Below are 18,551 nucleotides of genomic sequence, written 5' to 3' on the forward strand. Positions count from 1 at the left end.
CAGAACGCCACTAGCCATCACATTTAGCCCCCAACTAAAACCTCTCCAACGCATCATCAAGGATCTACAACCTATCCTGAAGGATGACCCATCACTCTCACAGATCTTGGGAGACAGGCCAGTCCTTGCTTACAGACAGCCCCAATCTGAAACAAATACTCACCAGCAACCACACACCACACAACAGAACCACTAACCCAGGAACCTATCCTTGCAACAAAGCCCATTGCCAACTCTGTCCACATATGTATTCAGGGGACACCATCATAGGGCCTAATCACATCAGCCACACTATCAGAGGCTCATTTTCCTGTGCATCTACCAATGTGATATGCCATCATGTGCCAGCAATGCCCCTCTGCCATGTACATTGGTCAAACTGGACAGTCTCTATGTAAAAGAATGAATGGACACAAATCAGACGTCAAGAATTATAACATTCAAAAACCAGTTGGAGAACACTCAATCTCTTGGTCACTCGTTTACAAACCTAAGAGTGGCTATCCTTCAACAAAAAAGCTTCAAAAACAGACTCCAGCGAGAGAGTGCTGAATTGGAATTAATTTGCAAACTGGATACAATTAACTTAGGCTTGAATAGAGACTGGGAATGGTTGAGTCATTACACAAAGTACAACTATTTCCCCATGTTATTTCTCCCCCCCACCCCACCCCCACTGTTCCTCAGATATTCTTGTTAACTGCTGGAAATAGCCTACCTTGCTTGTCACATGAAAGGTTTTCCTCCTTCCCCCCCCTGCTGCTGGTGATGGCTTATCTTAAGTGATCACTCTCCTTACAGTGTGTATGATAAACCCATTGTTTCATGTTCTCGTGTGTGTATCAATCTCCCCTCTGTATTTTCCACCAAATGCATCCGATGAAGTGAGCTGTAGCTCACGAAAGCTTATGCTCTAATAAATTTGTTAGTCTCTAAGGTGCCACAAGTACTCCTTTTCTTTTAGCGTTTATACTTAACCTTAATGAAAACGTAAGTCACTAGCCTACATTTCAATGAATCAGTACAGTATTTGGATAGGTAAAGGGCATTTAAGTATATTTAAAGTTAAGATTCCAGAAAAAAATGTTGAAAAACATGTGACAGTTTAGAAGATATAGATAGATAGATATAAATAGATAGATATGAATTGGGAATGTTAAATATATACTTGATAATACAAAAACAACTAGTTCCTTAAACTCTGTGGTGGTGTTACCACCAGGTATTCCATAGAGGTGAAACAGACATTTGAAGAGATTAAACTAGTAGCCTTTCTGTGGTGTTATTCAGAAGAACATTTTCTTTTCCCTTTTTTTTATTTTTGCACTGGTAAATAGTGGTATATAAAGTACCGGTTTGTTTTGGATAACATTGTAACGTCAGGTGTGTAACTTCAGACAAAAAGAAAAGGAGTACTTGTGGCACCTTAGAGACTAAAAAATTTATTTGAGCATAAGCTTTCATGAGCTACAGCTCACTTCATCAGATGCATTCAGTGGAAAATAGAGTGGGGAGATTTATATACACTCTCATTATAGTGTGTATGGTAACACCCATTGTTTCATGTTCTCTATGTATATAAATCTCCCCACTGTATTTTCCACTGAATGCATCCGATGAAGTGAGCTGTAGCTCACAAAAGCTTATGCTCAAATACATTTGTTAGTCTCTAAGGTGCCACAAGTACTCCTTTTCTTTTTGCGAATACAGACTAACCTGGCTGCTACTCTGAAACCTAACTTCAGACAGTTTTCTGAATCGTTCTAAAATAGACTATACCTAAAAATGAAGGCTGAGCAAATGATTCACAGAAAATAATTTACTGGACATATTTCCTGCTCACAAAATGTCCACAACAAATCATGATTCTGTTTTCTCTAGCTTAGCTATTTTATCTAGCTATGCTTTTCTCTCTCTCTCTCTCTCTCAATCACTATAGTATCTGAATACCTCAAAATTACTAACACATATCTTTCTGAATTATATTTTTCTATATAGACTGATTGTAAACAACTTGCTACTGGTATTCAGTATGTGGTATCTGAAATTCAAGATGAGTGGGTGGGTTTTGATTGGCCACAAATGTCAGATGGTGTTGTTTGTGTTGCTTGATTGGATGAAGATATATCTTATTATCCAGAGGAATGTTTGAAGAAGTCATTGGGGCTTTGAATCATTCATGTCCACATCTTAAGATCTGTGCAATGCATGGGTTATGCATGCAAAGACTGGGCATGTACAAAAGTGCTTTGAAGATTTAGGGTTGAAATGAAAATTCAGGGGCAGTTTAAGGTAATATTTATCTATATATAGCATCAGCACAGCCAAATCTGACAAATTTCTAATTGATTTCACTTTCTTCCATGGCTGCTGAGCAAATTACTTTCCTCTCATTTGCATTCTATCTTAATAACAAGTTTTTAGGGATTCTCTCAATATTTCATGTTGGGTTATAGTTTACCTAGAGACCTAAGTGTCCCTAGACTAATTATGTTCATGCTCTACTTTTGCAAGACTGCTCACAAACTAAGCTGCATTGCTTTGGAAGATGAGACCAGACTGCTTAAGTAGTTCTCCATTGTTTTAAAAGGTTGGCTGGCTCTTACCTTTGATGTGTTACATTTACTTTAATACTATATGTGTGAAAACTTAAAAAGAACTACTCAGTTGGTCTACTTCAAATATTTACTTGTCTGTTTTATTAAATGAATATTTTCAGCCATTCAGTGGGATTTAACAGCTCAGTGCATGAGAGAATTCTTTCCTACATACTTATTTTACTAGACATCTTCCCCTTTCCTCCTGATTCCCACTTGAACTGAAAGAGACTGCAGCTTTATATTTTTGTCTATCAAAGCTACAGTGATATGACTGTATTACTTAAAGAAAAAATATATCCAAGGCCTGGAATATGCTTGCTGCTTTACTCTAGGAATTATAGTCCCCAAATTAATATACTCTAAACAAATAATAAGCAGGGATGTTTATGGAACCTGCTTTATTAGCTAGCTGTATAATCACATTGAACACTAGGTAATAAAAAGTTGTAGGCTAGATTTCAAAGTTTCCCTCAACCACAAAACAAGCATCAACACTAATCATATAGGATTGATGTGTTTTGCTATAAATAGATGTCACATGCATACTTTACACTGCCTAAGAATTGCCCATTGTATAAAGGCAAACACATAAATCAAGAAAAAAGGGTTCAACAAAAGAGGAGGAACTTGACAAGAGTTAAAAAGATAAAGGCCAGATCATTAGCCAAAGTAGTGTTACTCCAATGGAAGTTCTGGCCAATTTGTATTTTTAATTAACAAATTACTTCATAATGCAAGTGAAAACATCTTTAAAGTAGGCTGATAGTATCAAAGAGACTTTCCTTTGGAAATTATTTCAGCCTAGGAAGACCCGGTGTGCCCTTCAGTAGTTGATCAGCCTGAACTGACATGTTTCTCCACTTCCTTGCCAAGCTTGGTCTCAACCAGTTGTATAGCACTTCTGTCATTTTAGTTCATGAAACTGAATATTGACGTTGGTATTTAAGATTTTAGTGGAGTTGTGGGTAGAGTTACAACAGATTCACTTCAGACAGAAAGAATTACTATATACTATAGGTTTTTTTTAGTCATTAAGGATCTAGAAGTCATTTTACTAAAGCAAATGACAATGAACTACATGGGTGTACCTGTGAACTGAATATTTTCCATTGGAAAATCATTTACTTTCTCTTTCTGATAGAGCCTTCACCCTTGTATGTATGTTCAGTTAGATCACTAATTCTCCCTGGCCATGGGCACAACTCCTGGCTCATGCAAAAAATAGGTGTCTTGGTTGCAGAGATGAACAAACAAATTTTCTAACTGGAGCAGATGTTTCATCTGTCCAAGTCTAGTGAGAATTTGGGGAATAAATTTCCCTTCTTTCACAAGAAAAGCAAATGCCAGTTGGGCAAAGATCAGGAGCCTATATCTTCTGACACCTGCAGTAAAGTTTATAGAATATCTTGCTACACTGAGATTTGAACTAGGAAGTGGCTATTAAATTATTACTTTCTATGTGCCCGGAGAAATATTAGTAATTTCCAAGGGTGTTATCCAAGTTCTGTTGAAGTTGATGGAAATAGATTTGGAGGAAGCTCAAAGAAAACATAGTTCTGGATATTTGGAAAACTCACGCACACTGGGACACTGGCAAAAAAACAAATAATTTATCTGAAAATTTCTAAGGTGTTTTGTTATTATTATAATTTATATTTATGCTACAGCAGTAACTATGTATCTAATCCATGCCCTTTTCTAGAGGGTAAACCCAGGAAATAATTATCTGAATGTTGGTCAGGTGACTGTGGTTCTGATGTTATATACCATTTCCCTAGGAACTCTGCAACAGTATTTAGATATCAACAAACCCCATGTTGTAAATGTGTTTTTTTTAAATATGCAAAGACTAAATTCAGTGTTTCCGATGAGAGGGCAATTGAAGCTTTTCCTCTGAAGAAAATGGCACATGCGGGCAGTGAACTCTAGAATCCAGTTTTATTAACTATCCTATTGTATGTTAAATTAGAATTGGTACAAACATTCATCTTGGGTAAAGTTCATCTCCATGCAGAGGGTCAACACAAAGCTTATGCACCATTAATTCCAATGAGGGTTTTAGTGGGACTTAAGTGGTGTATAAGACACATGCTGCTGTCCCTCCACACAGGGCTGAATTTTTTCTCTTGGGAGGAACAAAGCATTTAAGGGCTGTTTAGCAAATGGGTCCGCATTCTGTAATTTTGTTTCAAAGAAACAGAACAGAACAGTAAAACTAATAGGAAATGGCATCAGAAAAATGCCATGATATGAGAATGGTGAGGTTGCAAAATTAAGCAGTTAGTGCCAAAGCACTGTGATAAGTACAAGCTGGAGGTACCTAGATGGGAGATGTTGGACAATGAGCTCTTGGAAATCAGGCCCATAGTGAATGAGGCAAGGGTATGAACTGTAGGGTTTTTTTGGTAAGGTAAGGCAGGTTGAAATATTGGGCTTCAAGAATGACATATGTGTTCTTTTGCCATTTTCTTCCATCACACACCCTCAGATAGAGAGTGAACATGAGATTTTCCCTCTAGGAATAGACAGGTGGCAACTATCATTGTATAAATCCATAACACAGACACATAAGTAGGCTGTTTAAAATGGATTGTTACTTTTTGCAAGCTGGTTTTTAAAAACTATCCATTAGACAAACCCTTATGATTGGATAATGATTTTTCTTTTTTGCAACCGCATCACATCATTGACTCATATTTGATTTGTAATCCACTATATCCCCCAGATCCTTTTCAGCAGTACTACTACTTTCATCTAGCTAGTTATTTCCCATTTTGTAGTTTTGCATTGAGTTTTCCTCCCTAAGTTTAACTCTTTGCACTTAGTTTTATTGATTTTCATCCTGTTGATTTCAAACCAATTCTCTAATTTTTCAGTCATTTTGAATTCTAATCTTGTCCTCCAAAGTGCTGCAACCCCCTCACACCTTGGTGTCATCCACAGATTTTATAAGCATACTTTCCACTCCACAATCCAAGTAATTAATCAAAATTTTGAATAGTACCAGACCCAGAAATTAACCCTGCAAGACTCCATTAGAAACAGTTTGACAGTGAACCACTGGTAACAACTCTTTGAATATGGCTTTTTCAACCAGTTGTGCATTCACCTATTGAAATTGCATCTAGACACATTTAACTTGTTTGCTTATGAAAATATCAAGTGGGTCTGTGTCAAAAGCCTTACTAAAATCAAGATATATCACATCTACTGCTTCCCCACTATCCACTAGGCCATAATGCTGTCAAAGAAGGAAATTAGGTTGGCTGTTTTTTTCTTGACAAATCCATGTTAACTTTTCCTTATAACTCTATTATCATCTTGGTGCTTACAAACTGATGGTTTAATATATGTTCCAGTATTTTTCCAGGTATTGAAGTTAGGCTGACCAGTCTATCATTCCCCGGGTCCTCTTGATCCCCGCTTTTAAAGACAGGTAATATATTTGCCCTTCTGCAGTCCTTTGGGACCACATCCATCCTCCATGAGTTCTCCAAGATAATTGATAATGGTTCTGAGACTGCTTCAGGTAGTTCTTTAAGTATCCTAGGATGAATTTATCAGGCCCTACCAACTTGAATACATCTATCTTATTTAAATATTCTTTAACCTGTTCTTTTCCTATTTTGGCTTCCGTTCCTTTTTCCTTGTTGTTAATATAAATTGTGTTGAGTATCTTGTCACCATTAATCTTTTTAGTGAAGACTGAAGCAAAGTAGGCATTAAACACCTCAGCCTTCTTGGTATCATCAGTTATTAGCTATCCTTCCCCGCTAAACAGAGGACCTACATGTTCCATTCTCTCATGACTCTGTAAAGCTAGTTTGTGGTCCAGATACTTCCTCCTCCATGCCAACCTCTTTCTCCCAGATGGAGAACTGCCCTAATAGAGCAGCTGGGGAACCAAGATATGTAAGGGGAATCTGTAGTGGCAAAAAGCTGACATAGCTAGGCATAAGGGGAGTTCCTGCACGTCCTGCAGTGGGAGTGGGCAGATTGGGGGCACCCCGTATTCTGACAGTTCTTGACCAGTGGAATGGTCTGTAAGAGACTTCTCTACCCAGTGTCACTTAGAAAAGCCCTTAGGAGGCATTCCGTTGACTTCAATTACTGTTGAATTGTTCCCTTAATAATTATTCTTACAAAGTTTTGTTGAAACAATGCTGTTGAAATATCCCTGTCCTATCTTTCCATTTTCATTCTTCTCTGCCCAAATCAGAAGGGCTTGATTGTCCCTCCTTCTTTAAAATGTATTTTCCCACCAAAATTGAAAGTGAAACCCATTGGAAGTTTGTCAGGTTATTTTTTCTTATAAGAATGCCAAAGAATCTCATAAATCAGGAAGTCTGGCCCATACCTTGAGCAGCACTGAAAAACTGGTCAATATTATTTTAAATTACATCTTTCTTTTGTGAGCAAGCATTGGATCTCCTGAATTACGGCCATTACAGCTGATGGCTCTGAGATCAGAAAGCATACCTCTTTTGTGACAAGGAATGAGGCTTTTCCTAGTGTCAATACCAAGGCCTTGTAAGCAGAGCACATTTACATTCAGTGGCCAAGAAAACAGAGATGTTAGCCTTTAATCTTGAGGCATAACTTCATAGTTATATTGGTCTGATTGTGCAACCAACTTGGGGTGTTCCGATACTAGAGTAATGGGTATGATGTGAGCACCTAAATGGAATAGCAAATAGAACTGAATAGTTCAGCTTCAATTCCCATGGAGGTCATGTGTGAGTTTGAAGGTGTTCAGGTTTCAGAGTAGCAGCCGTGTTAGTCTGTATTCGCAAAAAGAAAAGGAGTACTTGTGGCACCGTAGAGACTAACTGAAGGTGTTCAGCTGCTCAAAAAAGATGAAGGAATTGGCAGGCTCAGAGGATTGGTCTTCTCTGTGCTGTATTAACAGGAGTGTTGGATGTAAGACATAGGGGGTAACTGTCCCACTCTATTCGGCCCTGGGGAGAGTTCAGCTGGAGTACTGTGTCCAATTTTGGAAGCCACAGTTTAGGGAAGATGTGGATAAATTGGAGTGAGTCCAGAGGAGAGCAACAAAAATGCTAAAAGGTTTAGAAAACCTGACCTATAAGGAAAGGTTAAAAAAAACTGGGCATGTTTAGACTTGACAAAAGAAGATGGAGGATGGACGTGATAACAGTCTTCAACCATGTTAAGGTTGTTATGAAGAGGACGGTGATCAATTGTTCTCCATGTCCACTAAAAGAAGGACTACAAGTAGTTGGCTTTATCTGCAGCAAGGGAGCTGATTTAAATTAGCATCACACTATTGATTTCAGTGAGACTACACCCATTTATCCCATGTGAGCATCATGCCCACTACTTTGGCTCTTCTTAATTTCTGCAAATATTCTAGCAAATGAGTTTTACTGGTTAAAGTGTTTCTGAAAATGCTACATTTAAGTGACTGTTTGAGAATATTCTTGGAAAGCAAATTTTGAGTTGGCAAACTTTGATATTCATACTGTAATAGAAGAGTTGGGTTAATTCAATCAGGGAATATAAACCATATCATGTTACCTCTGTGTGCAATCAAAATTAACTGACACTCAAATATTGAGTACTTGCTCTCAAGATACAAAAGAGAATTATTTGCAGAAATTGTTTGTCACATAATTTTGGAAAAAAATACATCTGAGAGAACTGAAAGCAGCTCACAGGCAATTTACATGCAGAAGAAGAAGCAAAATTAAGTCAATCAATAATCATAGTGCATGGCTGACGCCGCTCTAACCAACAGTGCTTAGAATAGGATTGTCCTTGTCATCAGCACACCTGAAGCTAAGGATGGCTACAGGGCTGTCTTGAAGGCTAGATCAGAAAATGAAGAGGAAGTGTACAGCCTGCAAAAAAAAATAAAAGAAAGAGTCCCATCAAGGGCTTCTGGTCACATCAAAATCCAGGAGAATGAAGCAGTACATCATTTGTGCTGTCCCTGGAACCTATGGAATGAACAGTTTTCTTTGTCTCATTGTGCCAGGGTTTCATTTGATAGACTACATGGCTCATAAAGAAATAACCTTAACTCCTACCGAAAATCTTGACAGCTTTCTCTTGATAAAAAATAAGTCTATTTTTTCCTCAAGAAAACCAATACAGATGGAATCTCCACCTGCTACAGTTAGATGAAAAACTGCAGGGTTTTTTTTCCCCTAATGTTTCTTAAAAGGGTGTATGTCTGTGACTGGGTGTGTGTTCATGAACAAAATCAAAGCTTAAATTCCATAACCCTAAACAGCAGAACCTTAGCCCTCAGCTGGAAACCTCACTTAAATTGTGCACTCTCACCCTCACCAATGTGCATTCTCTAATAATCTCTATATCCCCTTTTTAGCGTTCCAGTAAGCCTGATCATAAGAGTTGCTGAGCACCGGGATCTCCGGTCAACTTCAATGGGAGTTGAATATGTTTTGTTGTCTCTTCCTCTCGTTATCAGTTTGGTGACATTCCAGTTAGGAAGAGCAGTTGATGCAACTTTTCATGGCACATTTAAATGCATTTCTTTTATTTGGTTGAAATTGCACTGGGAATACTGCCCTGAGTCGCTGAGCAGAAGAACTAAATTCTAGTTGGTAAATGGGTGAGTCCACTGGGAATTCACACTCAGAGATAGAAGGTGAGGGGTGTGGGGTTTTTGGGGGGGGTTGTGTGATTATTGTTTGTTTGCAGGTAGAGAAAATTTTCAAAATATGACCATTACATCATAAAATAATATTTTATTCTCCATGAGCACAGCACAGTAGCAACTGTCAATACTGCGTGAAGCAGGATTTTGAAATATATGTTATGTCACAGTTATATTAGACTCCAATATAGAAGAAACTAGGATGGAAAAAATCATGGTCAAAACTAGAGCTGGGCAACCTATTTATGATGAATGATTAATGCAACAAATGTATCCCCTATTTCTTGTTCACAAGCTGCTGATGAATCAACTATGAATTTCCTGACTGTGTTGGGTATTCATAATTGTGTCCTGAAATTTTATTTTCTGAAGAAATTTCAGCCTATGGATTATCCAGATATTGAGTATTATGATTATTGTTTATTTGCCACATGTGACTGGCTGTCCTTAACTTGGAGATCTGCAAGAGACTTCTAGAAACTCAGAGTAGATTTTTGATTCAAAAGGCAGCACAACTTCCTGTGAGTCAGGCTTGAATAAAACCCACTTCATGATGCTGGGAGGCATCATACTGACTTTCAGAGATGTGACATTTATTTTTCACTGTCACCGTAGGTCAGGGTGTTTATGAAAGATTGGCCCAAATCTGAACCCCTCATCCAAACACATCTAAACACTGGTGATGGTGCTCAGGGAGTATCCTTATCCAAACATGGATCAGAATTTTGTAATTAGCATCTATGCCTTTAAAAGCCATATCTGAACACCCAAACCAAACCATCCCAAATGTTGTAGTAGTTTGGAATTGGGATGGCATTAGCTCTACCATCCAGACAACATTCCATTTCAGGTGATTGCATCTTTCCTAACTAAGATTCACTCTATTGTTAAAATGGATATATGGTATCCTCCTTTCTGCACTGTATTAGTATGTAACATTACTGTGTGCTCTTTATACATCAGTTAAATTCCACCCCAAAAATGACTGCAGTTCAATGGTAGGTGAAGCCCTGGGAGACATCACACAGCAGCATGTTCTCAAAATTGGGAAAGAATATAAGCAAGTATGGATGGTAGCTAAGCAAACTCAGGAGAAAGTAGTGGGGAAGGTGAATACAAAGGCAAGCAGAAGATAGTCAGTGGCTGAACTCTCTTCTTCAGCTCTAGAGATTGTGTATGTTCTCAAAAGCCTCTCTCCAGATTCTTACGCTTGTTTCATTTCCCTCCACTTATTTTTATTAGAGGAACATATATTGCATAATTTATATTTTGCCATAGGGGATGGTAGGCTGTTATAGGTTTCCTCAAGTTGCTTTGTTGTGCTGCATGTAATTCCCTAGTTAGTGAAATTTAACATTAAATTCAATTCAAATAATGCAAAAATAATAACAAGCAAATAATTAGTCAGAACAAAATCAATTTTACCAAAATTGATATTAAACTCAGTTTGCCTGAAAGAAACAAAACAAATAATCAAAAACGAGCAAACAGAAATAGCAATCCAGCATCTAAATAATACCCGTTGTGTCCTGAATAGACTGCATGTGTTTATAGTTAACTGACAAAATTATAAATAGGTGATCGAGGAATAGAAATTTAAAAAGGTTAGACAAGCATATTCAGTAAACACATTCACTTTTTTGACATGGGTGTATGACATTTGTCGTCATGGCCCAAGCCTGCAGTGATCTCCACATAAGCAGATCCTTCCCTCTGCCTGGAGCCCTGTTGAGATGGGGTCCAACTATTGTAGGATCAGGACCCTGCGTGGTTTGACCTGAATCCTTTCAACAGCCTTGTGCTTTAATTCTCAATGCAAACACAGTATTTTCAGTTCAGTGAAGGACCCATCCAATGCCTGATGGAGTCAACGGAAAGACTCCCATTAACTCCAGTGGGTGTTAGAGCAGATACTAATTGCCTCTGCTTCTTTGGGTCTTGTGTAGTCACCTGATACAATGTAAAGGGTGACAATCTAAAAAAGACAGAGTTATGCATCAAGGTGTAACACCTGCAAACATTGTGTTTTTTAAATTGGCTAACAAGAAAAGTAAGAGGTACATGTTGTATTCCTCTGTTTCCATTGTCCTACCACATAATCAACAGAGCAGTTATTCCAACCATAGCGTGCAGGGAGCATAAAAGTGCCAATAGAACTATAATTTTTTTAAAGTGCATATTCTTTAAAAAGTTGCCTGTTTTTCCTGCACTATTCATTGGTTGAAAAAAGAGTATTGGTTGGTATTTTATCTCACTTTACACAGGTGTAATTGACTAAGGTGCAAGGTACAAGAGGATCAGGTCACAGGAGTTCCTGTCTCCTGTTTTAAGCTCAGACCTCTTGACTATGCACTGTTAAAGATCCTTAAATGGCAGAAGTGGCATTTCTCCCATAGATTTCTGTCTTCAAATAATTGCTTCTGAACCAGGATGATTTAGCTGCAATTGCTTAATAATATGCATGCAACCCAATGAGTAATTTGATGTATTTTTCCCTTAAGGAATATTTAAAGAATGCTGTGATCCTGCTCAGTAATAACCACACACATTTCCCATCACCTAGGTCTGTAAGAACTCCTGACATTTGAAGCTGTCCTACCGAGTTGCCATGGCAACAAGAAAGGGAAAACATCAAATCTGAAGATTGCAGTTTACAGTTACTGTTCTTCACTTCTAGGCCTCAGTTGCTCCAGATTCAGTTTAATTTGCAACCTCACTTAGTCTATCCGACTGTACGTCAGTGTTTGGCAACCTCTGCCCTTACTGTTATTCAATAATGGATTTCTCTTGCAAGATGCAAGGTTTAATGCGAATTTTCACTGAATGTTAAAAGACCATGACATCTCAACTTGACCTTCTGCGAGCTGAATATAGAATGAATCCATTTTTTTCTATCTGTTGACTTGTTGCTATTCAACTGTTCAAAAACAAATATTTTGTCTGTGGGATGGTATTTGTATATGTATGAATGTATGTGTGTATATATATTTATATGCAGAGAAGAGATATACAATAGGTTTAGCTTTTATGAGACATTTGCCTGAAGTTTGGGAAGGACAAGACAGAGTAACAGAGCCATAGGTGAGTTATAATTGTCCTGTCATAGCTAAACCCATTGTATATGTTGTCTATACAATGGTGTAACACAAAAGGCGAGAGCAACTGCAACTATACCATTAAAATTGCTGTGTCAGTACTGCCAGCTATACCAGGGCCAGTCCTCCACAATGTCACTTCTTTTACCTCAGGCTCAGTGTACAAGAGACGCAAATTCCCAATGCTCTATTTCCGATCAAGATTTCTTTCCTTCAGCCACAGATGGTACTGATGAGGCAGCAGTGAAAGCAGCTTTTCACTCCACATTACAGTGACAGCAGCCCTGGGAGATAAGGAGGCTGTGATCTGCAAGGGGGCTGAAAGCAGTCAAATGCACTATGGGTCATTTTCTATAATATTGGGACACTCTGGGCTTGATTTTAAAAGGGCCATAACCCAGCCTCTCTTTTTGCTCCTGCCGATAATTATTTGCTGGTGCAGTTGAGGACATTTTAAACTTCTTAGTGCCTGATCTGCAGGGGCAATCAGATAGGAAGATGTTTACGTGTCAGAAGGCCTATGCAAATAGTAGGAGTAGAGGGATTTCTCAGATGCATTGATCATCTCTCTTTCGACTTCTTAACCACAAAGGCCTGTTCTCGCTCTGCCCCCATACAGCTCTCATTGACGTCCCTGAGCATAGTGAGGAAATTGTATTGTATAAATATATTCATATATACAGTTTGGAGAGTATATATATATATATACACACACACACACACATATACATGTATGCACAGTTTTCAATTAAAACTAACAAGATCATTTCTCTGTGTGTGTGAAATAACCACACTTGTTTGCAAACCTGGAATTAAAAGGTGTCATTATGTATGAATATTAAGCCTTTTTTTTATTCTGTGAGCATGTAAGGTAAACAAAAAACTTCTAACTGTATCAAGATGATGATCCTGTTAATAAATTGTAAATGATCCATCAAAGCTCACACCAAATTTTTTATAAAATTAACACACACAAAAAATTATATTAGTGGCAGACCATGGCTTTTACTAGAACTTGCCAGTAACTAGGGTGAGGTTAAATGTCTTAGAATATTTTAATAAACTTGCTTATTTAAACTTTAAACAACAATGCTTTCTTACGCAATAGAACGTCACAGCTGCATTTTTTGGTTAGCATTTTTACAGTACTTATGCGTCATTCTGTATGTTGTCATTACTGCAGTGAGATTATACACATACCTCCACATCATGTATATGTTTCAATATTAAAGCTTTTTGGAAGTATAAAAAATAAATTCCAAACACACATTTAGTTTTTTTCATGATGTTACACTAGATAGTAAATGTGTACTGATGGTGAAAAATTGCTGTACAATAGCTTTTCTCTGACTTCCTGTATTATACCAAATATTACAACAGGTCCTTTTTAAGTAAAGTAATAATAATAATAATTAATAATGGTGACAGCAAAAAAGTTAGTTTATGTTGTGGACTTCCCTAAATTTTTAGATTTCTTCATAAGATATAAACTGCCTTGATACAAAAAGCTGTTTTTTTCTCTGAGAGCTTAATACTTGAAGTCTGCACCCAGCAAAAACTCTCACTGACCTTGCTTCTTTCACAGCACGTCATAGGTGTCTGAGTTACCACAGTAGTACTTAAAGGTCAATGGGGGGTTCTTTAGAAAAGAATTTCAGAAAGGTTCATTAAGCAACTGCAGGCCTTTAAGCAGGAAGTGCCTGATCTCAAATGTTACTCCTACCTGAACATGGGCATGCTTCCATTCCATGCCATCTGCCCCAGGCATTGTGGTAAGCAAATGCTGCTGCTTTATCACCAATCACTTATACATATAAACAAGTGTTAAATGCAAAATTTGCAAAAGGAAAATAGATGAATGCTAAATACACTGGTTTCAGAGTAGCAACCATGTTAGTCTGTATTCGCAAAAAGAAAAGGAGTACTTGTGGCACCTTAGAGACTAACAAATTTATTAGAGCATAAGCTTTCGTGAGCTACAGCTCACTTCATCGGATGCATCCAATGAAGTGAGCTGTGGCTCACGAAAGCTTGTGCTCGAATAAATTTGTTAGTCTCTAAGGTGCCACAAGTACTCCTTTTCTTTTTGCTAAATACACTGTGGATCTTTCCCAAAGAGGAATTGCATCCCATGCCTTGGTCTACTAAACTCTTCGCTTGAGTGTAACGGAAACAACAACTATCCTTCCACATAAATATATTTTTCTAATGGGATCCTTCCTCCCCTGCAAATGGGCATCATTCAAAATCTGTCAGTGAAAAGATTCCCATTGACTTCACTGGGCTTTGCGTGAGTCATTATGAGAAGCTATCCCTGCTTCTTGTTCAGAACCTAGCACATTATGGATCCTCCTAAGGGGGCCCAAATCCAGGAATAAAAATTTTCTGTTTGAATCTGTCCTAGCAACAAGCTACTGGGTAAAGCCAGTTGCCTATCCTTTACCTGTGCAATAAGAGTCCACAGTGCAGAGTAACATCTCAAATAATATTGCAAAAAAATTGACCTATACATGGGGTGGCTATCAATGAGGATATTCCCCAGTGGAGGCTCTGGATCACAGAGGTACCAATACCTCCCTGACTTTCTCATCCAAAACTGGGGGAAGGGGAGGTTCTGAAACCTCAGTCCCCATCCTCTCCTGTTCATATACCCGAAGGCTCCAGCTGGAGTTAACCTCTGGGCATTCGAGGCACGAAAAGAGGAACCCTACCTGCCATCTTAATATTTTTTCCTCCTTTCCCAAGTTCCCATATTCAAGAAAGAACATCTATCAAGAAGCCCAATAGGCCAAATCTTACAGTCTTATTCAAGAGAGAATCTCCATTAAAACTTATGGGGTTCCTTACATGAGGGAAAAGGCCCAAGATGATGTCATTTCCTGAAACTCAGAAACTATCAGAATTTGGAAGCATTTCATGTCATGCAAAATCAGAAAAGATCAAAAAGAAAAACCTCATAACTTTTGCTCTTCCTTTTTATGTTGGATTAAGTTTAAAATTTGTTCAGGTATACCTTGCTATTTTCATAATCCATCAGTTATTTTAATTTAGCTATTTTAGTTGCTACAACATTTATTTCTCTCTGTATGTATGTGTGTGTAATACATGCAAAGTTGTCTATTTCAAAAGACACTGCATTTAATCATTTTCATTTTGAAGCATATGCAAAGCATCACCAGTATAAATAATTTAATTTCAAAACCCTGTATTTTCTGGTAAAACACGAATCCAATATGACAGTTATCAAGTTAATCAAAGAATGGTGTTGATTAGCAGCTTAATTGTGTCATTTTCAGTGTACTTGCTAACTGAAACACTGTCAATACACCTCATGAGTGTGCTCGCATTATGCCTATGTGCATATATTAATGTACATTATGTTCAGTAACTGCAGGTCTGAAGCTCAAAACAAAAGAAAACCAGCTGAATTTCATGGTGGGGATCAAATAAGAGTTAGATTACAGTGGAACAATGTTTTGGTAATATACCCATGGAGCCAGATTCTCATCACATTTCCATGAATAACTCCATTGACCAGAGATGAAAGATGAAAATCCAGCCTGTCTGTAAGACCCTATACCTTCAGATATTTCATCTCATTTCTCAACACATTGCTTTATTCAGTCTGCTGTACATAGTAAAATAACATAACTTGTCATAAGACATTTGGAAATCATTTATCTGTATTGTAGGTCTGTCTTGAACTTAGGGAAACCTACTGTCTAGATGACTCACTTCCTTCACTGACCCCTTTAAAGTATCCCTAAAGTCCACAGCACAATTTGGTTTAACTTTTATTTAGAATGACCACACTTCTAGTCAAGTAACTCTTGTTGGTCTCTTTGGTGATCATTTAAACTAGGGTCCTCTGTAATACAATCTCATTTATTAGATTAAGGATTTCCAGTCAGTTGATAGGTGACCTGGTTTAAATGCTTTATTTTATCGTTACAGAAAAAGAGAAGCCTGTGTGTTATGGTTATGTTTGTTTTACCACTAGTCATTCCTTTGCATCACTAGTTTCCTAAAGCATGGTGATTGCTAATTTGCCCCCTCTGTTTTTACCAATATATTCAGCCATTTGATCACACAGTAGAGTTTTGTAAACGGATCACATTATTGTTTGTCCAGAAGCCAAATTCTTACCAAATGTGCTTATCTTATTTCATGTAAAAATGTTGAGTAAAAGATGAATGACAATAAAAAATGACACTGGCTCAAGAATAGCAGGTCCAAGAAAAAATATAGGATTATGTATTCCCATTACGGTATCTGTAGAAACTTCTGTTGTCCAAATGCTACATCTCCCAAAGGGAGCAAAAAACCAAAACCAACAACAATTCTTTCCCATTTAGCTCTTGGTGATTTGTAACCTTGAAGTTCACATGCAAATTATTTCAGAAAACAAAGCTAGATACAGATAACTATTTTACTGTGTAAAACTTACAGCCCATTGCTGTGACTACTTTACCTAACCACAAGTTATGATGATTGCTAACGTCTCAATGTCCAAATGAAATGAATACACACAAAAATTCTCAGTGAAAGTTACTAGTTGCACAATTGCTATATGTGTGTATATATGTAGATATATAGAGATACACACATACATATATAGAGCTATATATAATATATGTAGAGGGGGAGAGTGAGATTACACAGCATGGGGATTTGGAATAAGCAGTTTAATTCTATGAATTATGGATGAACACTCAACACAAGATGGGGCGTGGTTTATGCATGGTCAACCCAAACTGCTGAAAATAAATAGTTTATTCCCACCTCTGATGTTGTATTGATTTAAGCCTCGCTCGGCTCTCTCTCTCTCTTTATATTGATTTACATAATTTGAAGATATGCATACTTGTTTACTGACTCCTTTTGTTTTAGTTGTCTATGTACCAGCAAGTCAGTAGCACTGTGAAGTGGGATACAGAAAGAACCCTAACTTTCTTCAGTATTAGCAGGATGACTATATGGAGCTATACCCATCCTCTGAAAGTTATGCTTCTCCTCTGCATTAATAAGTGGCTGTATTTGATGTTTTGAGGTTAAATGAATGTACTCTAAAGGGACAGTGCATGCATGGGCATGCATACACGCCCTGCCCATGAACTAGGATTTGTAAAATGAAAGTGTGTATGGTGGCAAATTCAGTACAGATATGCTGTGTGATTAATTGAAACGTCCAATGGTAACCTCCTGTATCGTCACATTTGCCCCATAATGAACTGTGTCTCCTTCAGTCATCACCAGGAATTTTTGTTTGGATTTGAATATTTTATTCAGCTACTTTTCCAGTTAATGGTTCCTTTAGGCCCTAATTGCTGAATTGCTTGCCGTTTCTGAGGTGTAAATAAACGTTTTGATTTATGATGTGGTTGCAAAGAAACTTGTAATTTATTTGTGAAATGCTCAAATAAAGGATGTCTTTTATCCTTTTGTCTGGGTTTAGACCTTCCTGAAACAACATTGCATGAATGAAGGGGGCTGTATAATCACCCTGCTGTGGCTGACACAGGTGTCTGAACCCACCCCACACTGAACTAGAAGCAAGAATCTCAGGGGCAGCGCTCTGAGGGAGCTTGCAATGGCTATAGCCATCCCAAAATTTGCCATAGCCACCCTGTAGCAGCTGCTCCTCTCCAGCACAGTGGAAAGAGTGGCAGCTACTGGCCCGGAGGGACATTCCACCGAGCCAGGGCTCCTGGGCCACACCTGCGATGGTCACTACTCCCCAAGGGCTCTGCCGGTCCCACAGCCAGGTCGCCCTACTTGGACAGTTCGTACTGGCTGTGAGCAACCAGCACCCCACAGTAACCAGCTCCAGCTTTCAGCCTCCAACCTGGTCATGGGGAGGGGCCATGGAGGGGGTGGACCTCATGGTGAGTGGGAGGGGCATAGCCCACCTAATTTTATGTCTGGCCCACTTCAGGCCCCTGACTGGGAAGAGTCAGGTGCCATCCTTGAAGATCCTCCCGCAGTTTCCCTGATTAAGGCAATGAATTGAGCTGTTTGTTGTCACACAATGGCCATAGAGTGGGACCAGGTGGGTATAGCGAATGGAAGAAGGCTAGAGATCATTCACCAGACTTCATAAGAATGTGAGGAGTGGATTACTTTGCATACACCAGATCAGTTAAGGATTACGCCTTCCAAAGCCCCAATTTTGTTACATCACTCGGATCAAATTTCTTGGTTATGTGCAGCAAA

General features: G+C 38.3%; 1 protein-coding gene across 2 annotated transcripts in view; it reads left to right on the top strand.

Annotated features, from left to right (window-relative positions):
• The window catches only part of CDH13 (cadherin 13), a 781,695-nt gene extending 763,981 nt beyond the window's left edge, over positions 1–17,714 (top strand). For both annotated transcript variants that reach the window (XM_038368674.2, XM_038368676.2), the window contains one exon: positions 11,807–17,714. In XM_038368674.2, coding sequence (XP_038224602.1) covers positions 11,807–11,814 — 8 coding nt within the window. In that variant the 3' untranslated portion in view covers positions 11,815–17,714. The remainder of the gene's footprint in view (positions 1–11,806) is intronic.
• Positions 17,715–18,551: the final 837 nt, after the last annotated feature.

Source organism: Dermochelys coriacea, chromosome 12 (assembly GCF_009764565.3).
Source record: "Dermochelys coriacea isolate rDerCor1 chromosome 12, rDerCor1.pri.v4, whole genome shotgun sequence".
In the NCBI taxonomy this organism is placed as follows: Eukaryota; Metazoa; Chordata; order Testudines; family Dermochelyidae; genus Dermochelys; species Dermochelys coriacea.